At 40.4% G+C, this 18,759-nt stretch overlaps 2 protein-coding genes across 7 annotated transcripts in view; both read left to right on the forward strand.

The window, feature by feature from the left end:
* Positions 1–8,647, forward strand: part of NISCH (nischarin) — a 29,583-nt gene extending 20,936 nt beyond the window's left edge. For 2 of the 4 annotated variants that reach the window (XM_071439857.1, XM_071439858.1), the window contains one exon: positions 831–887. In XM_071439857.1, the coding sequence (XP_071295958.1) occupies positions 831–836 (6 nt within the window). In that variant the 3' untranslated portion in view covers positions 837–887. Of the gene's footprint in view, positions 1–830; positions 953–1,804; positions 1,861–2,341; positions 3,650–4,064; positions 4,240–5,420; positions 5,575–6,119; positions 6,249–6,607; positions 6,770–7,251 lie in introns of those variants that run through there. The other 2 variants (XM_071439855.1, XM_071439856.1) reach the window with 2 other exon arrangements.
* Positions 8,648–15,586: 6,939 nt separating this feature from the next.
* Positions 15,587–18,759, forward strand: part of STAB1 (stabilin 1) — a 53,846-nt gene continuing 50,673 nt past the window's right edge. For all 3 annotated transcript variants that reach the window (XR_011681195.1, XM_071439859.1, XM_071439860.1), the window contains exons 1-2: positions 15,587–15,672; positions 16,740–16,875. Coding sequence is in view for 2 of the 3 variants with exons in the window: in XM_071439859.1 (XP_071295960.1) it covers positions 16,795–16,875 (81 nt within the window). In the remaining variant the exon portion in view is untranslated. The remainder of the gene's footprint in view (positions 15,673–16,739; positions 16,876–18,759) is intronic.

Here is an 18,759-nt window from a genome sequence, read left to right on the forward strand (position 1 = left end):
CATGTTCTGGTTTTCCTGTCAATTTGAGTTTCCTTCTTGCTAACACAGTATTTTGTCCAAGTAATAAATACCTCTTGTGTTTCCTCTGACCATGAGATTTCTTGGTGTCATCTGCTGAACTTTACCATCAATCCAGAAAGATACATACAGGTTTTTTATGCTCAAGCCAAAAACATGTCCACACTGTAATTTTGTTGATTATTTTCATATTTAAATACTTGAGCAGGCTGGCTCAGTGGCAATACTGAAAATCATTCTGCTCTGTTGTGCCAGTTTGATGCTGTGAATATCTAACTGGCAAAAAGTCAAACATCCCTGAGAATGTTGCCTTGTATTCACTCATTATAAGTTTTTACTGATGATTCAGCTTTGAACCCTTGAAAAAGGTTCCAAATAAGGTGAGATAATATCTAAAGTGGCATTTGAGAGATCAGAGCTTCTCTGTCTGGTTGAAGGTTGTATTACTGATATTGTTCAATTGAAGCTTGCAGAAATTTGGGAGTGTGCTACAAAGTTCATGAAGAGTGCCCTGCCAGCCTAGCAGCTGACTAGTTCTGTTAAAACTGAGCTGTGTCAAGATTTCTTACACCAGAATTTGAGATTGAAATTGATTGTTAGTTTGAGAAAGAAGCTGAAGCAGTCTTTTTAAATTAAACTAAAATTCTGCTTGCTTTTTTGTCCTGGCTATTGTGTGAAGATATCCTTTAGCTTTAATGATTTATGATTAGATCTTAATTATACAGTTTTAATTCCATTTGATTGGCAGATACTATTAGATATTTATTTTGGTTTTACTTCAGTGATTTAAAGAGTGTTTGTGTTTGTTCTAGAAATAATTTGTGAAGAAACAGTCCTAGCCAGCAGTTTTTTGCAATCCAGTGATTCGACTCCTACAGACCATACAGTTCCCCAGAGATGCTTTGAAATACCAGACTCCAGATGTAAAATTCAGGTAATTGCCACACCTCTGTTTATATTATAGTATTTTTAAAAGGTTTTGCAAACTTATTTCTGATGATAAATTTAGATTATCGTAGTAATCCATAGCAAAGAGTTTTTTGCTTCTCAGAGCTATTTTAGTGAAAAAGGAGGTAGCCCCAAACTTGATTCAAGGGTGCTTGGTCCAGCTTATTAATTAAATGTAGAATCTAAGTTTACCAGAGTTGCAGAGAACTGCTGCCACTATGGCTTTGAGATGTTTACCCAGTACTAGTATAACATCATTTAGTAGCCATTTAGATGCTGAGTGTAAGAATTGTGTCTTATCATATTACAGTATCAGTTTCTGAAAGGCAGTTCTCTTGCAAGAACCTTCTCCCTGTCAATAGGCAATGCCCTTAATTTGTCTTCTTCAATCTCCTCCTGTCTGATAACTTCTGGTTTGTGATTTCTTTTGTGGTATTGGAAGCACTCTTCATATGCATGGCTTCAAGGAATAAGACAAGAAGACTTGGTGTCTCTTCCTTTGCTACCAGTGTAGTTGGTCTTTGTCAGGTTTCCTTAGTGTTTGGCTTCATGTTACACTAATTCAGTAGAACTTTGTAGAGTGCTGAAATGCCTGGATCACAGGTTGGATCTGTTCTCAGGTCAGCATCAGAGTTCATTCCTCTTCTGCCTTAGCTGAATGTCCAACTTAAAGCAAACAGTATTTTTGGGTCTTCAAAGGGTGGCTGTTAAGCTCCCTGTGGAAACACCAGGGCTTGGCCAGCTTAAAAAAGCATGAGCCAATATTAACTTTGCTTCTCATGTGTGCTGAACTCTTGAGTAGTTTACAGCTTCCTGATGTTACTTTCTTTCTCCTTAGGCACTTGCCTCTTCATTGGCTTCATGCAAAGAGTATGGTGGTGGTCATCATGTGTGGTAAGCTACATAAATAAACTCTGGTTTAAATCCTTGTTAGCTTTTGGGTAATAACAATAGATCCTGTTTTCTTAAACACAGCCTTTAAGGCAAAACAGTCTCTTTCGTTGTATTCTGCCTCTGGGTTTTTGAACCAAAAATATGTTTTTAACCTTTGAACCCTGGAATGCAGCTGGTGGTTTCTAAACCAGCAATAGCTGTATTGTCTAGTCCTTTAGCTCATGAGGTTGGACTTACTGGGAATGGGAAAGGAAAGAGGAGTTAAACATTTGAGTTTTTACTTTCTATAGAATTGCACACTACCGGCCTCTGAAATCAATGGCTGTGCAGTACAAAGATGTTCTACAAAATTACACTGATTTAACTGTATTAGCAAGAGCAAATATCAAAGTTCTGAGAAGCAGCACCATGAATTGTAGGGAGCCATAACTGTTTTTAAACTCAAGTTTGTACTTACTGTGACTTCTTATCTCTTTTGAAGTTTGGAGAGAGAATACTGTGCAGTGCCTGACCCCTGTAACACCATCATCTTGCCTTTTAATTGTATGTCCTACACTGCCACCAACCAAGACTTTATCCAGCACCTTTCTGCCTCGATAGTGCAGGCTGTGCAGAAATCTGCCCCCTCTCCCACAGAGAATAAAGGAAGCCCTGTGGGTAATTCCACAACCACAGACAAAGCAGATGGATATTTTGAAATGGGACTTCATGAAGGAGATCAGACTTTTGAGTTCAGCACTACTTTGGATACTCAGTCATCTGACAACATAGCAGTGGAGAGTGTTGACATAGTCAAAATTCTCTGGAGCTTTTCAATTCACATTCATAAAGGACTCAGACAGTTTGCTTCCTGTTTGGTTTTGACCGATGAGATGCTAGCTGTGTTTGAGATTCCTCATCAGGAACTGAGAGGAAATTGCCAGCACATCCCTTCTGCCTTGAAATTAACACTGTGTTTTCCCTACGCTGATCTAATAGAATTTGGCTTTCTCCTGCCAGAGATCTGTTTAACTCTGAAGCTGAGAAACAGTGACCACTGCTTGTTTATTGTTTCAGACTCCCAGAACCTTCAAGACTTTTATTCCTGTTTACAAACGTGTTGCTCTCAACACTACACATCAGTGTTACCAAGCTCCACATGGTACTGTAGAAAAGCAAATCTCCAAGAATTTCTCTGTCAGCTCATGGAATTGAATTGCATTTCAGCTGAAGATGTTGAAATAAAAGGTTGTTTCCCAACATATCTTGTTTATGGGAATAAAACCAATGTTCAGAAAGTCTTGCATCAACCAGAGTCAGCTGGCAATAACAAGGAATGCTCAAAGAATGCATTGTGTTCTGCACTTTATTCTTCAGTGTATAAATCTTCTGACCAGAGTCCCTGTGTGGTCCATCCCTGTTGGATATTTCTGACACCCCAGCATTTGTACATTGTAAAGGTGGATTTCAGCTTGCTGCCAGGTAAATGGGCAGGCACAGAGGAGTTGGGAAGTGTATTTAAGCTGAATAGAATTCCATTGGCATCACTTGTGCTGCATCCAACTCACGGTGCCACACAGCAGAAGGGTTCATTTTTGGATGGACACGTGCTGGAGTTGCTTGTTGGATACAGATTTGTTACAGCAGTGTTTGTTCTACCTCATGAGAAATTCCACTTTCTAAGAATCTACAGCCTTCTAAGGACACTGCTCCAGGATGTTAAGACTATTATTATTTTCAAAGCTTCAAACAAATCGGATGCCATAAGAAATCATGCTGTGGAGGCAAACAGACACAGTCAGGCAGCCAGGTAATGGTTCCTGTGAAAGGTCTCTGGCACAGTGCTTGATGTGGCCTGACCCCTGTGTTGGCTGCTGTCATTGTGGTTGGGTTTGGACTGTAGTATTGATGAAATACTTCTGCATTGTGCTAGTCTGGTGTAAGTGTGAATGGTTTATCCTGGACTGTGGCACTCTACCTTTTATTTTCCTGTTTTGTTGCTGCAACATAAAATGTAATTTCGGATGGAAGGAAACTTCCTATTTCATTGCCTGCAGGCTGAGGTCATAGCAGGTTGACATCTATGGTCAAGTTATAGATAATTTAAACTATTAAAAATTGAACTTACCTGGTTTTAATTTTTGAACAAAATACAAATATTTTTGAAGGGAAAAAACTGTGTAGATCTTTACATTTTGATCATTTGTGTTCTGGATCTTTTCTAGTTTCTGCAAGCCTCATCTGACATTGTCATCCTTATACCCATCTGAGCTTCTTATGCAGAAGATAACAGAAGACAACCAGATTCCTGTTCACATTCATGTTTCTGTGTCTCTGCAGTATGTGGCTGGGCTGAAGGGAAGAGCCCTGGTTGAATTTTTCCATAGCAACATTGCAGAGGTATCATGTCTATATCAAGTGTACAAAAACATGCGTTGTGACCTTTCTGTACTACACAGTATCTACAAAAACTTTCCTGATCAAATTTAGCCACAAGAATTAGGCTCTGGGAAACCTGACAGCATTTTGATCAAGAATCTGTGTATTTTTCCATTTTGGGTTCCCTGCTACAGCAATTGGGATCCTGCAAAGCATAATTTGCCTTCAGGATCTGTGGTGCTGAACAGGAGATTATATTGATTATGTTGTGAAGATGTGATTGCTCCAAGAATGTTCCTCTATTTTCTTTAAAGTGGGAAAAGGAAAGAAAATAACAGGAATGTAATTATTTTGGGATGGTTCTTAGCTAAATCAATAAATAAATGTTCTGACATGTTTTTGTAGTACTGTGCATGACTGCAGCACATGTGCATGGCTGAAGGTACTCCAGAAACATGAACAGATAAACCTGATTTCTGAAAAACATTTAAGTGTATCTAGGGAACATCAGATTGAAAAGTAAAAACATTACCCAAAATTATGATGTGGCTTTTTGAGTGATAAATCTGAGTACAAATTGAAAAGCTTGAGAAATAGATACATTTTTCTTATTCCCTTAATTCTCTTCCAAATGTTCTAAGTAAGCACAGTTACAAGCTGTACTTCTCTTTTTATATCAGAAGCTGATAAAAAAAGCAGGTGACTCATTTAAGGGCTCACAGTAAGCCCATCAAGTTAGAAGCTGGGAAGATGCTGAGTTGGAGCAGCAGCTGCAGTGGCAAGCTGTGCTCCTGTCCTCTCTGCAGGGTCTTTGAATCCAACCCTCAGAAACACCTAAAGGCTCAGCAGACTTGAGGTTTGGGAGGCCACTGCTCAGCTGGTGATTAAAGTTTTGCCTACAGTGTTTGCCCTAAAAACTCTTTCTTGCAAATGAAATTTTTTTCTGTATTTTTTCTAATTTTGGTTAGAAAGCAAGGAATAGTTTGCTTATAACAGAAAAATAATTTTCTTATATAAACTCAAGATATTTTCAGTGGCTACCATTGTGGCATCATTTACCACTACCTGTCTTTAACCAGAGCATGTTCAGATGCTTAAGATTTTGAAGTTGTTTCTCTGGGGGTCTAAAGTTGCCTCTAAGGTGATGAAACTGTCTGAAATATCAAAGTTCATGTGTTTATGAAGTAAAATTTACATCTTAGGTGGAAAATGAAGAGTTGAGACACCTCATGTGGTCTTCAGTTCTGTTTTACAAGACTCCCAGTGTGGAAGTGATGGCTTGTGTGCTTCTCTCAACAAAAGCCATTTACTTTCTGTTGGATGATTCTTTCATTCATGCAGATGAGCACCAGTCAGGTAAAATAGTTACTTTGATCCTTTAATCATGTTACCAATGTAATCCCTCTCTCTGTGTTTGTCCTCAGTCTAAGAACCAATTTTGGTCAATATTCTTAATTAGACCTCCTAGTTGAAGGGACCAGTATTTGCATAAGGCTTTTATGGTCAAAAAACCAGAGTCTTGAGTCATGTCTGCTTCTCAGACAGACCCTTTTAGCTGCCATGGGATCCATGCTGTTCTCTGATGTTATTTCATGGTCCCTCTCATAATGAAAATGGAAAGTGAAGGGTAATGAACCTCATGGTGATCATTCAGTTAAAGTGTGTTATTAGTTAGTGCATGCGCTAATTTAAATCAGGCACAGGACAAATACTTTTTTAAAATGCTCCTAATAAAAATTGCTTGTATTTTGCTTGAGAAATTTTTAGCCACTGTACCCAGTTTTTTCTTAATTTCGTTCTTCAAGTGTGAGATAAGTATTAGATTGTAGTATAAAAATTATGCTTATGGACAGAACAATCTTTTTGTTTTGACCTTTTATTCATGTATACCTCTTTAACAGATTTTTGGAACAAAGAAAACTCAGACTGTGAAAACAGTTCTTTCCACCTCTCTTGCTGCTTTGTGCTAAAACTTAATGACCTGCAGTCAGTAAATGTTGGCCTGTTTGACCAATACTTCCGAATTACTGGTGAGTACCTCTTGTGCTCTAAGCTTTTCCAGTTCTATTTTGTCCTAGTCTTTTTTAGATGGATCCATGTCTTTATTAGTGAGATGGAAGAGAGATTTTCTGTTTCTCCTTTTTCTTGGATACCTAGAGCAAGATTTGAATCATAAGTATACATTGTATTTTAAATGAAGAGAAATTATGTATTTTTTTGAGGGATTTGTAAGGATTCTGTTGTTTACAGGAATTTAAAAGATTTCTGAATAGTAATGCATGTTTTCAGGAGAAATAATCCTTAAAAAATCTTCTCTGATGACAGTTGCATGTTGGTTCAAGAAGTGGTAGTACCACAGTGAGTGAATTATGTTCTGTGCTCTCCTCAGGGCATTCTGCAGATCACATTGTCACCTGCCTGACAAGAGACAGTTACAACACTCACACCTTCATACAGCAGCTTATGGCAGTCCTGTCACTGCTTGCACGCACTCCTTCACCTGAACCAGTAGATAAGGACTTCTACTCTGAATTTGGGAGTAAAAACACAGGTGAGTCTTTTCTACATGGCATGACTTATTTAGGCATCATACTTAAGGCTTCACCTAAACTGTACTGATTAAAAACTCTTTTGAGGGACATTTATGCATCAGTCATTTCCTATTTGATACTTCAACTAAACTCCCTGATTTAATTATCTTAGATGTGCCTTATGTGAGCAGGATTGTTAAAAGTATGTAAGAGTCTTGCACAAGTGAAGTTACTGATGGCTTCTTGCATTCACCCTGGACATACATGGTTAGAAATTTGCAGAAAAGTCTGTTGGTAATGCAAGAAGGGCTCTGGCAGAGACCTGCAATCCAAATACAATTATTCCAGTGTTGTTTTTAAGCAAAAGCCATGTATCAATAGATACAAAACTTAAATTCTTCCAGCTACAGCCAGCTATCAAGCTGGTTGTTGTTTATCCTAGTACATTAAGAAATTATTGTATAGCACTAAATAGAGATATAATAATGTGTGTTTCTTGCAGGAAAAATGGAGAATTATGAACTGATTCACTCTAGCAGAGTAAAATTTATTTATCCAAATGAAGAGGAAATTGGGGACCTTGCTTTTCTAGTGGCAGAGAAGATGGATGGTTTGACCAATCTTCCATCCCTCAACATCCTTCTGTATGTGTTGGCATTTCAAGTAAATCACTTTGAAGGATCTGCTCAGAACACTAGTTCACTTCAACCTAAAACACTGATATTGACCAGCTCTGATTTGTTCCTCTTTGATGAAGATTATATCAGTTACCCACTACCTGAATTTGCTAAGGAGCCACCAAAGAGAGACAAGTACCAGCTTGCAGATGGAAGACGAATCCGGGATTTAGACAGAGTGCTCATGGGGTATCAGACATATCCACAGGCCCTCACATTTGTGTTTGATGATGTTCAGAATCAGGACCTGATGCAGAATTTAACACTGGATCACTTTGGAGAAACTGATAGTATCCCAAAAGGAAATTCCAAACAAGAAGGCAGCAGGAACAGAGAGATCCAGTGGTACATTTTTATCCCAAGTGCAGAAAGCAGGGAGAAATTAATTTCATTACTTGCAAGACAGTGGGAGATCCTGTGTGGTAGGGAATTGCCTTTGGAGCTCACTGGGTAGTTACTGCACAGCCAAGTGATTTCAGTATGTATTACAAGGTAAAGCACAGTGAGTAAGTAGATAGCACCTGTCAAGTTCTCTTTGTTTTCATGAGAAGCTGACCTGGACTCCTTTGCTCCCTGGTGCAGTGAACATGTAATAGTACATAGAAATATTCTGAAGTGTTAACTGGGGACTGACCTTCTTGTACAGTCTATTTTTATGCAATAGTATATAGTGAAAAAACCACATGAGACATCCTGGGAAACTGTATGGAAAATTTAAGGAGTCAACACTAGATATTCTGTCGTCTGGGGCTGTTAAGGTTTCCACTATTTTTCTGTATATATCAGTCTTGCTGTTCTATACAAATTCTAATGTGTAAATAAGGGTAAATGCTTGTGTATGCTCAAGTGCAATGTTCTTTGTACAAGAAGTATTTTGGGTATGCTGCTAATGCTTATTATTTAATGATCTTACAGTTTTACATATGTTTTTCTTTGAGGCCAAGTGTAATTATTTGCTGCCAATCATTAACTTAACAGTAAAGTTTGAGCCACAAGCAGGTAACAAATTTTCATATGAAACTATTTTCACAGGCATTCATTTTCCTTTTCCAAGGATAAAAGAGTTGCTTGGTAAAGATCCTCTCAGTATTGTCTTGGAAGTGGAAATACCCAATGTGGGTATATTGGCATTTTGTCAGCAAATAATGGATTTGTATCTCTGAACACAAAGTCTTTCTTTTGCCTATCTTGTCAATACAAATAAAGTGTAATTTGACAGTTTTCTTTTGGCCTTGTCTTTATTCAACTTTATATCTTGTGCTTCCAGGATACCATATGGCAGTTCAGCAGCACACATTCTGTTCCTAGAGTGCATTGTAAAGTATGAAATGTGCAGCAGGATGAAAGAAGAAAATAGTTCATTCTCCTACAAGACTCTTAGTCCAGAAGTACAGCTGAGTCATGGAAACTGAGGATCTGCAGCCTCTAAACACAATTTGAGGATTTATTTCAAGTACTTTTGCTTATCTGTTAGATATTAGGGATTTTCTTTCTAAGCTATCATGTTTAACTTGACAGTTACTATGCCAACCAGTTTTAGCATCCCCCATGACAGTAAAATCCCTACTCACTATTATAAAGACAGATATTGACACTGAAAAAGAATGTTCTATATCCAGTGGAATTAAGAAGGGAAGAACAGTTTTCATACTTATATGGCAGCTGATGCTGCTTAAAACTGGTGCCCCTTAAACACATAGAGAAATCTGGGTTGGAAGAGACCTCGGGACATCCAACTTTAAACAGGGCAATCTTCAAACAGGTTGCTCAGGGCCTGGTCCAAACAAGTTAATAGTTTTCTCAAAGAATGGCAAGTCCACAGTGGTGTTAGGAATTTGGTGGTTTCACAGAGTATTTTTCCATGCTGTTGCAGAGCTTGGCTGTGCTTTTTGGATTTCAGAAGCCAGGAATGTTGCAGTCAGTGCAAGGATGACAAAGAGGCAGCCAAAAGTCAAATTGTATTGCAGGATGCAGTAGAGTTCCCAAAGCAAGCAGAGATGAGGAGCATAACTGGAGTGCAGCTCTGCTCCCAGTTTGACAGAGGAAGCCTAACTCCTTAAGTTTAGACTGAACTGAGCAGTTAAGGTAGGTACTGCAGGCTCTTGGTACTAGAAAACTAAATTTTCCTGTACTTTAGAGCTCTTCTATTCTCTGAAATCTCAAGGTTGCTTATGTTCATTTAAGTTTAATTATCATTGGGTAGAAAAAGCTAATTTCTAGGTTAAACATCCTAGGAATAAAGTAATTTAAAGAAATCTTAGGTCTTCACTGGTTCTTTCTGAAGTAGCTCTGTTAATCACTTATTAATAATTGTCCAAGGTAACACTTGAGGAGCCCGTGGCAACTTAAACAGTCTGATTTTCAAAAGCATTTGAGGACTTACCAGGTGAACAGATAATTTACAAATTAATTTATAAGTGAATATGAAGGGAGTCTGTGAGGATTCCTCTGGAACTGCCTGGATTTGAGCCAACATGGACAGATCTGTCTCTCATATGAGGATTATACTTGTCATATAAGTCAGCCCTGCTTCCATCTATAAATAAGGGCTGTTCTGGGGAGTGCCCTGTGCTTGAGAGAGACGTGAGTTCTGTTCTAAGCATCTTCTGTAAAACCCAACTGTTTAAAGTATTTTAATGCAGTAGTGGGTATCAGAGAATCTTATCTTAGAGTAAGCAGGGATAACCCCCTGCTTGTCACATACTTAGAGCAGGTAAGGCCTCTTTTTCATACTTTATTGTAGAAAAAACACATCTCTGGTTAAACTTGAAATTCTTTTTAGGTCCACAGCTGTTTAAAACATAGCATCTGTGTCTTTGGAACACATTATTAATCCAGGAAATAGCTGCAATTCCTCCTTTATATCTTGGTAAGCATTGATCACATTTCAAGATTAATGAAATATTCAGTACATACTGCAGTATGTTTTGATTCTTCCATTAACTATCTTCCCTGTGATGCTATCAGAATTGTTTCTTTTCAGGGCATTTTTTTCGATAAATCATCATTTATTCTCTGCTAAGTAGAGCATGGGCTATATAAAGCTTTTTCCTTGATACTTCACCTCTTTTTCCATTTTCACCCGGAAAAAAGAATTAGAAATGACAGCCCAACCAAACCCCAAAGAAGAAATCCCCCCTTTTTCCTGCTACCAGATATCTGATCCCTTGCTGCTTTCATAGAACCACAGAGTGGTTTCTGTTGCAATGGATTTTCAAGATCACCTCATTCCAGCTCCCCTTCCATGGGCAGGGATGCCACCCATGTGATTGATTTTCCAAGGGTCCCATCCAGCCTGGCCTTGGACACTCCACTGATGGGGAATCCACAGCATCTCTGGGCCACCTGTGCCAGGGCCTCTGAGTAAAGGATGTCTTCCTTACATCTAATCTAAATCTCTTCAGTTAAAAAACATTTCCCGTGATTGTATCACTGTCTGCCGTGGTAAAAAGTCCCTCATTAAAAAAAACAACTTTAAATACTGATATGGCTGCAGTCAGGTCTCCCTAGACCTGCTTTTTTTCCAGCCTGAACAGCTCAAACTCTCCCAGCCAGTCTCCAAAGGAGGAGAGATGCTCTGTGTTAGAGCCTGCTGGAGTCAGTGCTTTTTGGGTCTGCATTTCTGTTCATTTAAGTGCAATATTAAACTGAAAATTTTCATAAACTGTCATTCTTCAATGCCAGCCTGTTGTCTTTATTGTCTGATTTTAATGTAGTCTTTTGTTCTTAAATACAGGAACTTAAGTGAGGTTTTCTTCAAAATGTACAATCAGTTATCTTGCAACTAAACTGATTGCTTCAGTTCATAAAAATTTCCCAGGACTTTCCACATTCAGTTTCTACAGAAAGCTCTGCAGAATGAAGTCACTGTCAACAGCTGTGGTTACATAGATTAGTCTTGATTTCTGCTTCTCTTTCTGCAAGAGCACTACAAAGCCCTGCAGGCATATTCCTCTTTAGTAAGCCTTTGTCCTCAAATTCTTTCCAGCTTCCAACCCTTGTTCAACATTAAGACAATATCTGAGTAGCTGAAGTTATGACCAGAAACACACAGAGGCAGGTGGGGGGACCTTTGTCAGGAAAGTATCTCCTGAACTCTCAAACTTCTGTGTTCTGGCTTTGCAGCTGATACAGAATTTTGCCACACTAGGAAGACCCAGACAATATTTTTGTTCAGTGTCATCTGCCAAGGATCTCCCCAAAGGTTTTAAAACTTCCCTTGTATTACAAATAAAAAATTGTAAGTGAACCTCATTAGGAAGGAAAGTAAATGAGGTGCTGACCTAGGCAACACTGTTTTCTCTGCAAGAAGAAATGACAGTGTGACCTGCATCCTGTGTGTCCTGTGTCCATTCCTGTGCTGCTTTACAGAGCTCTGCTCTGTCTGGCTGTGGATGTACTGCACAGTCATGTATTTTTTTATTTTCATCAGCCCTTCAGCTTTTTGTTCTATCAGCCCTGATAATGAGCTGGGTTTTTTTTAATGGTGTAACACAAAGTGCTGTTGCATCTTAATTGCATTCTGATCAGGAAGTTTACTTCTGCAGTAGTAATCTTCAAACATACCAAATCTTAGGCAGAAAGCAGCCACATGAGGAAAAGCAGGGAAGCTGTAGCTCAGAGCAGACAACAAGCTTCTGTAGCTGGGTGTCCACCTGATAATTAAGGGCATTTAGTAACTTGGAAAGCTAAAATTTGATGTGAAAGAGGGAGGATGGGAAGTTCATTAGATCCAGAAAGACTGGCCAGCACTGGAAAAATCTGCCTGAATAGGTGCATGAAGAGCAGTAGCCAGAGTAGATGAGGTGGGCACCAAGCCCTTGTGCTTCAGTCTTCAGGGTCTCTGAGAGGGAATAACAAGAGCCCCTGGCATCTCTGAAGTTGCTGAAAATGCAGAGCTAGGAGGATTCTGACTCCCATCTCCATCTGTTCTCAGGCAGACATTCAGTGCTGTCCTTGGCAAACTGCTGGGTACAGCTTGAGTCAAGCACATTGTAAGCCCTTGGTACCCCTTACAGACGACAGGGCCTGAAGAATCAGCAGCACTTCATGGGAGAGCTCACTGCCTCTGCCATTGTGCTCCTGTCAGCAGGTACTGAGTTTCAATAGCTCAGCTATTGGAACAAACAGTGTACCCAGAATTCTAATTAATATTGGGTACCTGTGGGGAATTTAGAGTCTGACTTTCCAGTACAATTCCAGATTAATAAATGGGAAAAGTACAAAACTAAAACCAAGAGACAGGAAAATGTTGCTCTTTTTCACTACAACAGAACACGTAAAGGAACTCAGAGTCAAGAGAAAGTGATAGGCCAGACTTAAAGCACTTATTTACTGATGTTGGGACTGCTGCCCATAGAGGTTTTGGAGTAACAAGATGTGAACAACCATGACAATTTCTTTCTAAATTGTGCCACAGCATTGTGCTCAGGCAGCCCTACCTGTCTGCTTGGAAGTGGACTACTGTGTCTGTGTGAGAAAGAGAAGGATAAACACACTCCTACTCTCTGTGCAGTCCTTGCAGGATTTTTGCTTTTATGAGCAAACCTTAAAATTCTAGTTCCTTCCAACTTGCCAAGAGGAAAGGAAAATTAGGGTTGTGTCATTGCATCTTCACCAGGACCCTGAGGGTATGTTGGGTAAAGTATGGTTCAGCTGGCCCCATTCCTAGACACAAGCACTATTGGCTTGGCCTGTTTAATCCTTTTCAGACTCACAGCCTTACAATTCAGAGCAAAGGGACTTAATGTCCTTTCCCAGCTTTGCCAGAAGTGCAGAACAAGAGTCCTTTTCTCTCTGTGGATGTAACCAAATGGTCAGTTCCCAGAGAAGCTGTGTGGCAAGGTGGACTGGATGGCAAATCACTTGCCTTGGCTCTGTGGTTTCTAAACAAAAGATTTCAATAGCAGGAAATTGCCCAATCTGGTCAGAGCTGCACACACTTCACAGAGCAGAGCTGGTGACCCAGCATTTTAAAACACAGTGTATGGCACAGACAGGCAGGGAGTCTGGGAGGGTTTGTAGCCTTATCCTTTGCCTGTATCCAGGTGGGGGTTTGGTTTCTTATTCTGTGAAACAGGTTGAGTAATTTTTACCCACAGATTCTCAACTTTAAATGTTAATGTGTACACAATAAAAATTCCAGGTCTTACAAAAGTCGCTTTAGAGGACTCAGCTTGTCATTGATGCATGAATAAAAAGAGAGGGAATTTTTCCCTGAGAGAGAAAAATCCTGAGCTTTCCTTGTTGCCAACAATCTGCTGATGATGGGGGAGACTGAGCCCACGAGGTAAATTTTAAGTGTTTTGTAGCAGTCATCTTGAAGAAGTCAGGGCCAGAATTTGAAGATGTTTCTGAGACCCACATCTGTGACTTCTGTTAAACCAGCCACCTTCTGTTATGTGGGCAAGAGACACTTGACAGATAAGTTAATCTCCATGCTTTCCAAAACAAATAAGATCCATGTGTGAAACCTCACAGATAAACACACTGGCAGACAGTTGACAACTCCTACTGTATGCTTTAAAAGTGGATTTGCACAATCCTATTTCAATCAAACATTGACTAGGATCAGCTGCAAAGCCTCCTACCCTGCCTGCACAGGGCTGTTTGTGTATTCTGTCATCAAATCTTTACAAGACTTGCCTAAATATTCTCTTTTGATGAAGGCTCTCTGGCAGATCTCAGGATCTTGCTTTATGAGATTCTGGGGTTTGAAATACTTTGTAGAGATGCCTCTGTGCATGAGTGGGTCTAATATCGAAATGAGTGAGGGAACTGGGGTTTCTGTTTGTTGGCAGTTTTGAAGAGTATTGGACTAAACAGTGGAATCAAAAAATTGATCCAATGCATTTTGCCTCTAAGGCATAAAGTTTTTATAGATGTCATCCATGAGAAAATACATTTATCTGCCTAGGAGGAATCCATCTATGAGAAGAGAACAGAAACTGTGAGTGGAGCAGTAATTTGGGTTTGTTTGGCTCATTTTTCCTTCCTGTGCTGTTTCTCTGCTGGTGTTGCCATCTTTGATGACACTGCCAGCTGGAACTGCTGCTGAGAGCACCTTGGCTTCTGTGCATTGAACATTACTAATGGCTCTTGGCCATCTATTAATTTAGAGGTGGTCAGTGATTCACCTTCTTACTAATTTCCAGAATCATGAAGATCCAAAAGTGTTGCAGATTTTGGTGTTCCAGCTCCAACAGTGGTGTCAGCAAAGTTTCCATTCTCTCAGAGCAGGTCATAGGCAGTGACTGAAACACACACTGCTAGTGCTGCTTGGTCAGGAAAGCAGGGTCTAATGACAGATGACCTTTTGATTTTTCAGTTTATGCTCTGCTCTTGTACAATGGCACTACTCACTGTTTGCATTTTTAGCCTGTATATTGCTTTTGTATTGCTAGTCTTTAATTGAGGTGAGGTCAGATAAGGAAGCTGGCTGTGAACCTTTTGATGTTGCTGTGAATCTGATTTATTTAATTCAGAGAGGAATTTCACCAAGCATTTCTCTCCCTTCCTGGTTTCCCTGCAGTAGGTCAGATACAGTGATGATAAGCAGCAGTGGAAAGCCCTGGAATCAGTCTTGGTGTGTCTTTTCTTGCCCTGTACCATTTTCTGTGCTGAGCCATTAAAGAATCCAATACACCTTCCAGTGCCCCAGGGTGAGCTATTTTCACCTTAAAAACTTTTCAGCTATGTGTGGATGCTGGCAACTTAATCCCTGTGTCATCCAGCCAGCTCTTGGAAAACCCAACAATCTTCACAATCCTCCTGGGGCAGCATGGAGCAGAGGAGCAGCCTCATTCTTGTGTTTCCATGGCCAGCTCAGGGCCGTGACTGCAGCCAAGAAAACACCGTACAGCTTCCATTCTCTACAAGAGTGTCCCCACTGCCCATTTGTGACTTTCCCATCGCACCCAAGCTGGCTGAGCCATGGTGTCTCTGCCTCATTTTGAAGACCTTCAGGGTACCAAATGGTTTCCAGAGCAGTGTGAGCCCTCTGACCTTGACAGGGTGGCACCAGTTGGGCAGCGACAGTTCCAGGGCTGCCGTTGTCCTGCGGCAGGACAAGCGGGCTGAGCTGTTGGGTTGAGCTGTGGGCTGGTGCTGCTCACATGGGTTGCAGTGGATGGTTGTGTGCCTTATCTGCTTCCTGTTAGTGCAGGATATATAGCAGGGCTGGCTGTTCATCATTCTGCCTTTCCCTGTAGGATGAAGGCAGAAGTGAAGCACAGCTAACGGCAGCAGTAAGTACAGCGCTTCCTATGCGCCTCGTGTGTTACAGCATGTGTGTCTTTGTGGGGATGCAGGGGCAAAAAGGTGGTAAAGCTCTCATTATTTATGTAAACACAAGAATGGTTCCATGTCCTGGTCTCATTTTGGCACCTTCATGTGCTATTAATGGCCTGAAAATATGAAGGTGCCTCATCACTTAGCGAGATTTGCTGCTAACAGAAGCAGTCCTTAGACTGCTCAGGATAGTGGGCTCTCTTAGCAGAGCAGGGAGACAAAGAACATGGAAAATCTGTCAATAATCAATTATTTGTAAAATTCAAAAGGAGACTATAAATTGCAGACTGTACTTCAGGTTAGTGTGTATTTTTTTAAACCCTGTTTTGGGACTTTTCTGTTCTGAGTGCTATGGAAATGCTCCTTGGATTCATCAAGCTGTCAGCAGAGTGTTTGGAAATTAGAAATTTTGCCATTGCTGCCATAGCATCAGCTTTTCTTGCTGAGAAAGTCAACTGTTTAAAATAAAAATATCAAAGCCTGCCCAAAGTGCTTGATTGATTGATTGATTGATGCAACGTGCTCCATTCCTGTTCTGTCACTCCATTGCTTTGTTCTTGCAATACTTTGGCATAGGCAGTGCTCAGCTCTACCTTCACTTGGAGGTTTTATGGACATATTCACATCAGTGGCAAAAGGAAATTAACTTACCCTTCATGAATTTATGGTATTTAAGTTTGCCCGTTGCATTTGCCTTCTGTTAAGCATACAGTTAACCTCTTTTCATTCCAATTAGTTGAAAACTAAGGATTTCCTTCCTTCTGTTTTGAACTGATATGTAAGAGGAAATCCGTAGATGTTCCTGTTTTCAGTAAACCTTTTACTTAGGAGTTCTGCTTGTGCATTTAAAAAAAGAATGGAAAGAAAAAGCTTGTGTTGATTCAGAAATCACACTAGAAGTAGCAGATCCATTTCTGAAGGCTTTGCAGCCAAAAAGCACAGTGCAAAAATGCTCTCTCCCTGTTTACTTTTAACCTCTGGTTTGTCTTGGATCTGATTCTTAGTAGGCGGTGTTATCTTACAGAAATTGCAGCCTCTCTCACCACCCCTTTTGTGTAAAGGGTCCTGCCTGTAAAAGCATGAAAATGCATCCTCCTGGATTGCTGTTTTTCTTCTTAGCAGCATGCTTCACTCCCACAGCTGACTGCCAGAGTCAGAAGGTAAGTCTGCGGATCTTTGTTTAAATGTTCATTGAAAAGTTCTTCACATTTGGATGGTAGCATGTTAGGAAATAGTCCTCTCCACAACTCATTTTTTTTATTTACATTTAGTTAGGTGCAGAATAAAATCAGTAAAAACTGTAGGGCTGTAAGGTATCTTCTCTGTAGTCCAAACTCAGGAACTAAATATAAGATTGAAGGGAGCTGCTTGAGTTTTAAATCAGATTAAATTTGTGTCTGTGTTAGGCATTGAACTTGAAAGAAGCAACATCAGAGGGAAATGCTCAGCATCTTTGTCTTCTGCTAGTTTCAGTATGTGGGAGAGGAACTTTGTATCCATCAGGACAGATCCATAAGTTTCCCAGGAGAATTTTACTTTAAAATAATTTTTAAAGTCTCATCAATTTGTCCCTTTGCAACAGTTTGTTTCAAGTACATTTCCCAAAAGCTCCTCAGCAAGGATTGTGGAATACTTTCCATTTTATTTCAATTTTGTTGATTTTCTTCTGGTTCCTTCCCCTCCGTTCTTGTGTTTAGCAGCAGCACCTAGGAGAATGTGTGATACCTTTGCAGATCTGTTCTCTAGACTCTATGGTGAGGCAGCCCAGTTCCTGTGGGCTGGAATTCACACTAATTCATTTTATATTGTCTACTGCCATCCCCTTCCTTGTGTCCTGCTGTTGGAGGAGTGAACTGGCCTGCTAAGCCTGGAGTTGTGGGGGGCATTTGGAAATTCCCTGGGGATAGGAAACACCCTGTGTAGGGTTGTCTTGTCTTGAATGACACAGCAGGGCCTTGTGGGGAGTGGACAGACCTGTGAGTCTTAAGGACTTGATTTAGAAAAAGCCAGAGGACTGGAAAGATGCTTCAGTGTCAGACCTTTATGTGGAAGCTTCTGTATGGACTGTCACATGAAAGGGCCATAAATGAATACTGGGAAGGCTTGTAGGATCATTATGGTGACTTGAACACAAACATGAAGTGTTTCTAGGGGAGGATTTGATCTGTCTGGAGACGTGGGTTCCAGGCAGATGGGTTTCAGATTGTGTTCAAAGGCATGGGCTTGTGTCTTCAGCTGCTCTAAGGTGAAATGTAAGTCTCTCTGCATGGAGACACTCTGTTGATCTCTGTAATCATTGAGGAGTCTGGCTTAGCATGAAACAGTTACATTGTTAGGTAGTGAGTACCCACTCACAGAGAAGTTAAATGTTTTGAATCACCTCTGGAGCAGCTAACTTAATCCAGGAATAACTCCCTTTTGGAGTCTTTTCCTCAAAAATTCCCTCTTTATGGAGAAAGAGAAGAAACATTTGTGAGGTTATAATGGGAGATAAGGAAAAATAAGGATCTAATGAAGCTTTCTCTGGCAGTTTAGAAAACCCATTGGATCTGATTGGAATAAAAGTGCTGTGATTCCACAGGAGGCTTTTCTTGGCTCACAGGGGCCATTGAGAGAGAAGAGAGATTTTTTGCTGCCTGTTTTTCAGTGATGTTACCCCAGGGCTCAGCTTTAATGGTTCAAACATGACAGTTAGTCTGATTTGGTTTTTCATACCTCTTGCTATGGGCTGGGGAAGATGCAGCAGATGTGAGAACCATGGAAGTTTTTCTGCTGGGAGGAGGCCAATCCCAGGCTGTGCTGGAGGAGGAATGGTGGGAAATGAGGAGAGTGGTCTGAGCATCCCCATGTGTCCAGTGCTCCGCAGCTGAGATGCTGGGAACCCAGGGCAACAGTAAATCTCATGTTTTGTGATCTGTGAGCTTCATTGTTCATCTTCACACTACAAAGTGTCTTCCTTGAACAAGTGTGAAGAGTTTGTGTGTCCAGGAGCTGCTGCTCTCTTCAGCTCAAATGTTATTGAGAACTTCTTGGGGAGGTTCATG

Source organism: Agelaius tricolor, unplaced genomic scaffold (assembly GCF_023055355.1).
Source record: "Agelaius tricolor isolate 1412-34295 unplaced genomic scaffold, bAgeTri1.0.p SCAF_14, whole genome shotgun sequence".
NCBI lineage: Eukaryota > Metazoa > Chordata > Aves > Passeriformes > Icteridae > Agelaius > Agelaius tricolor.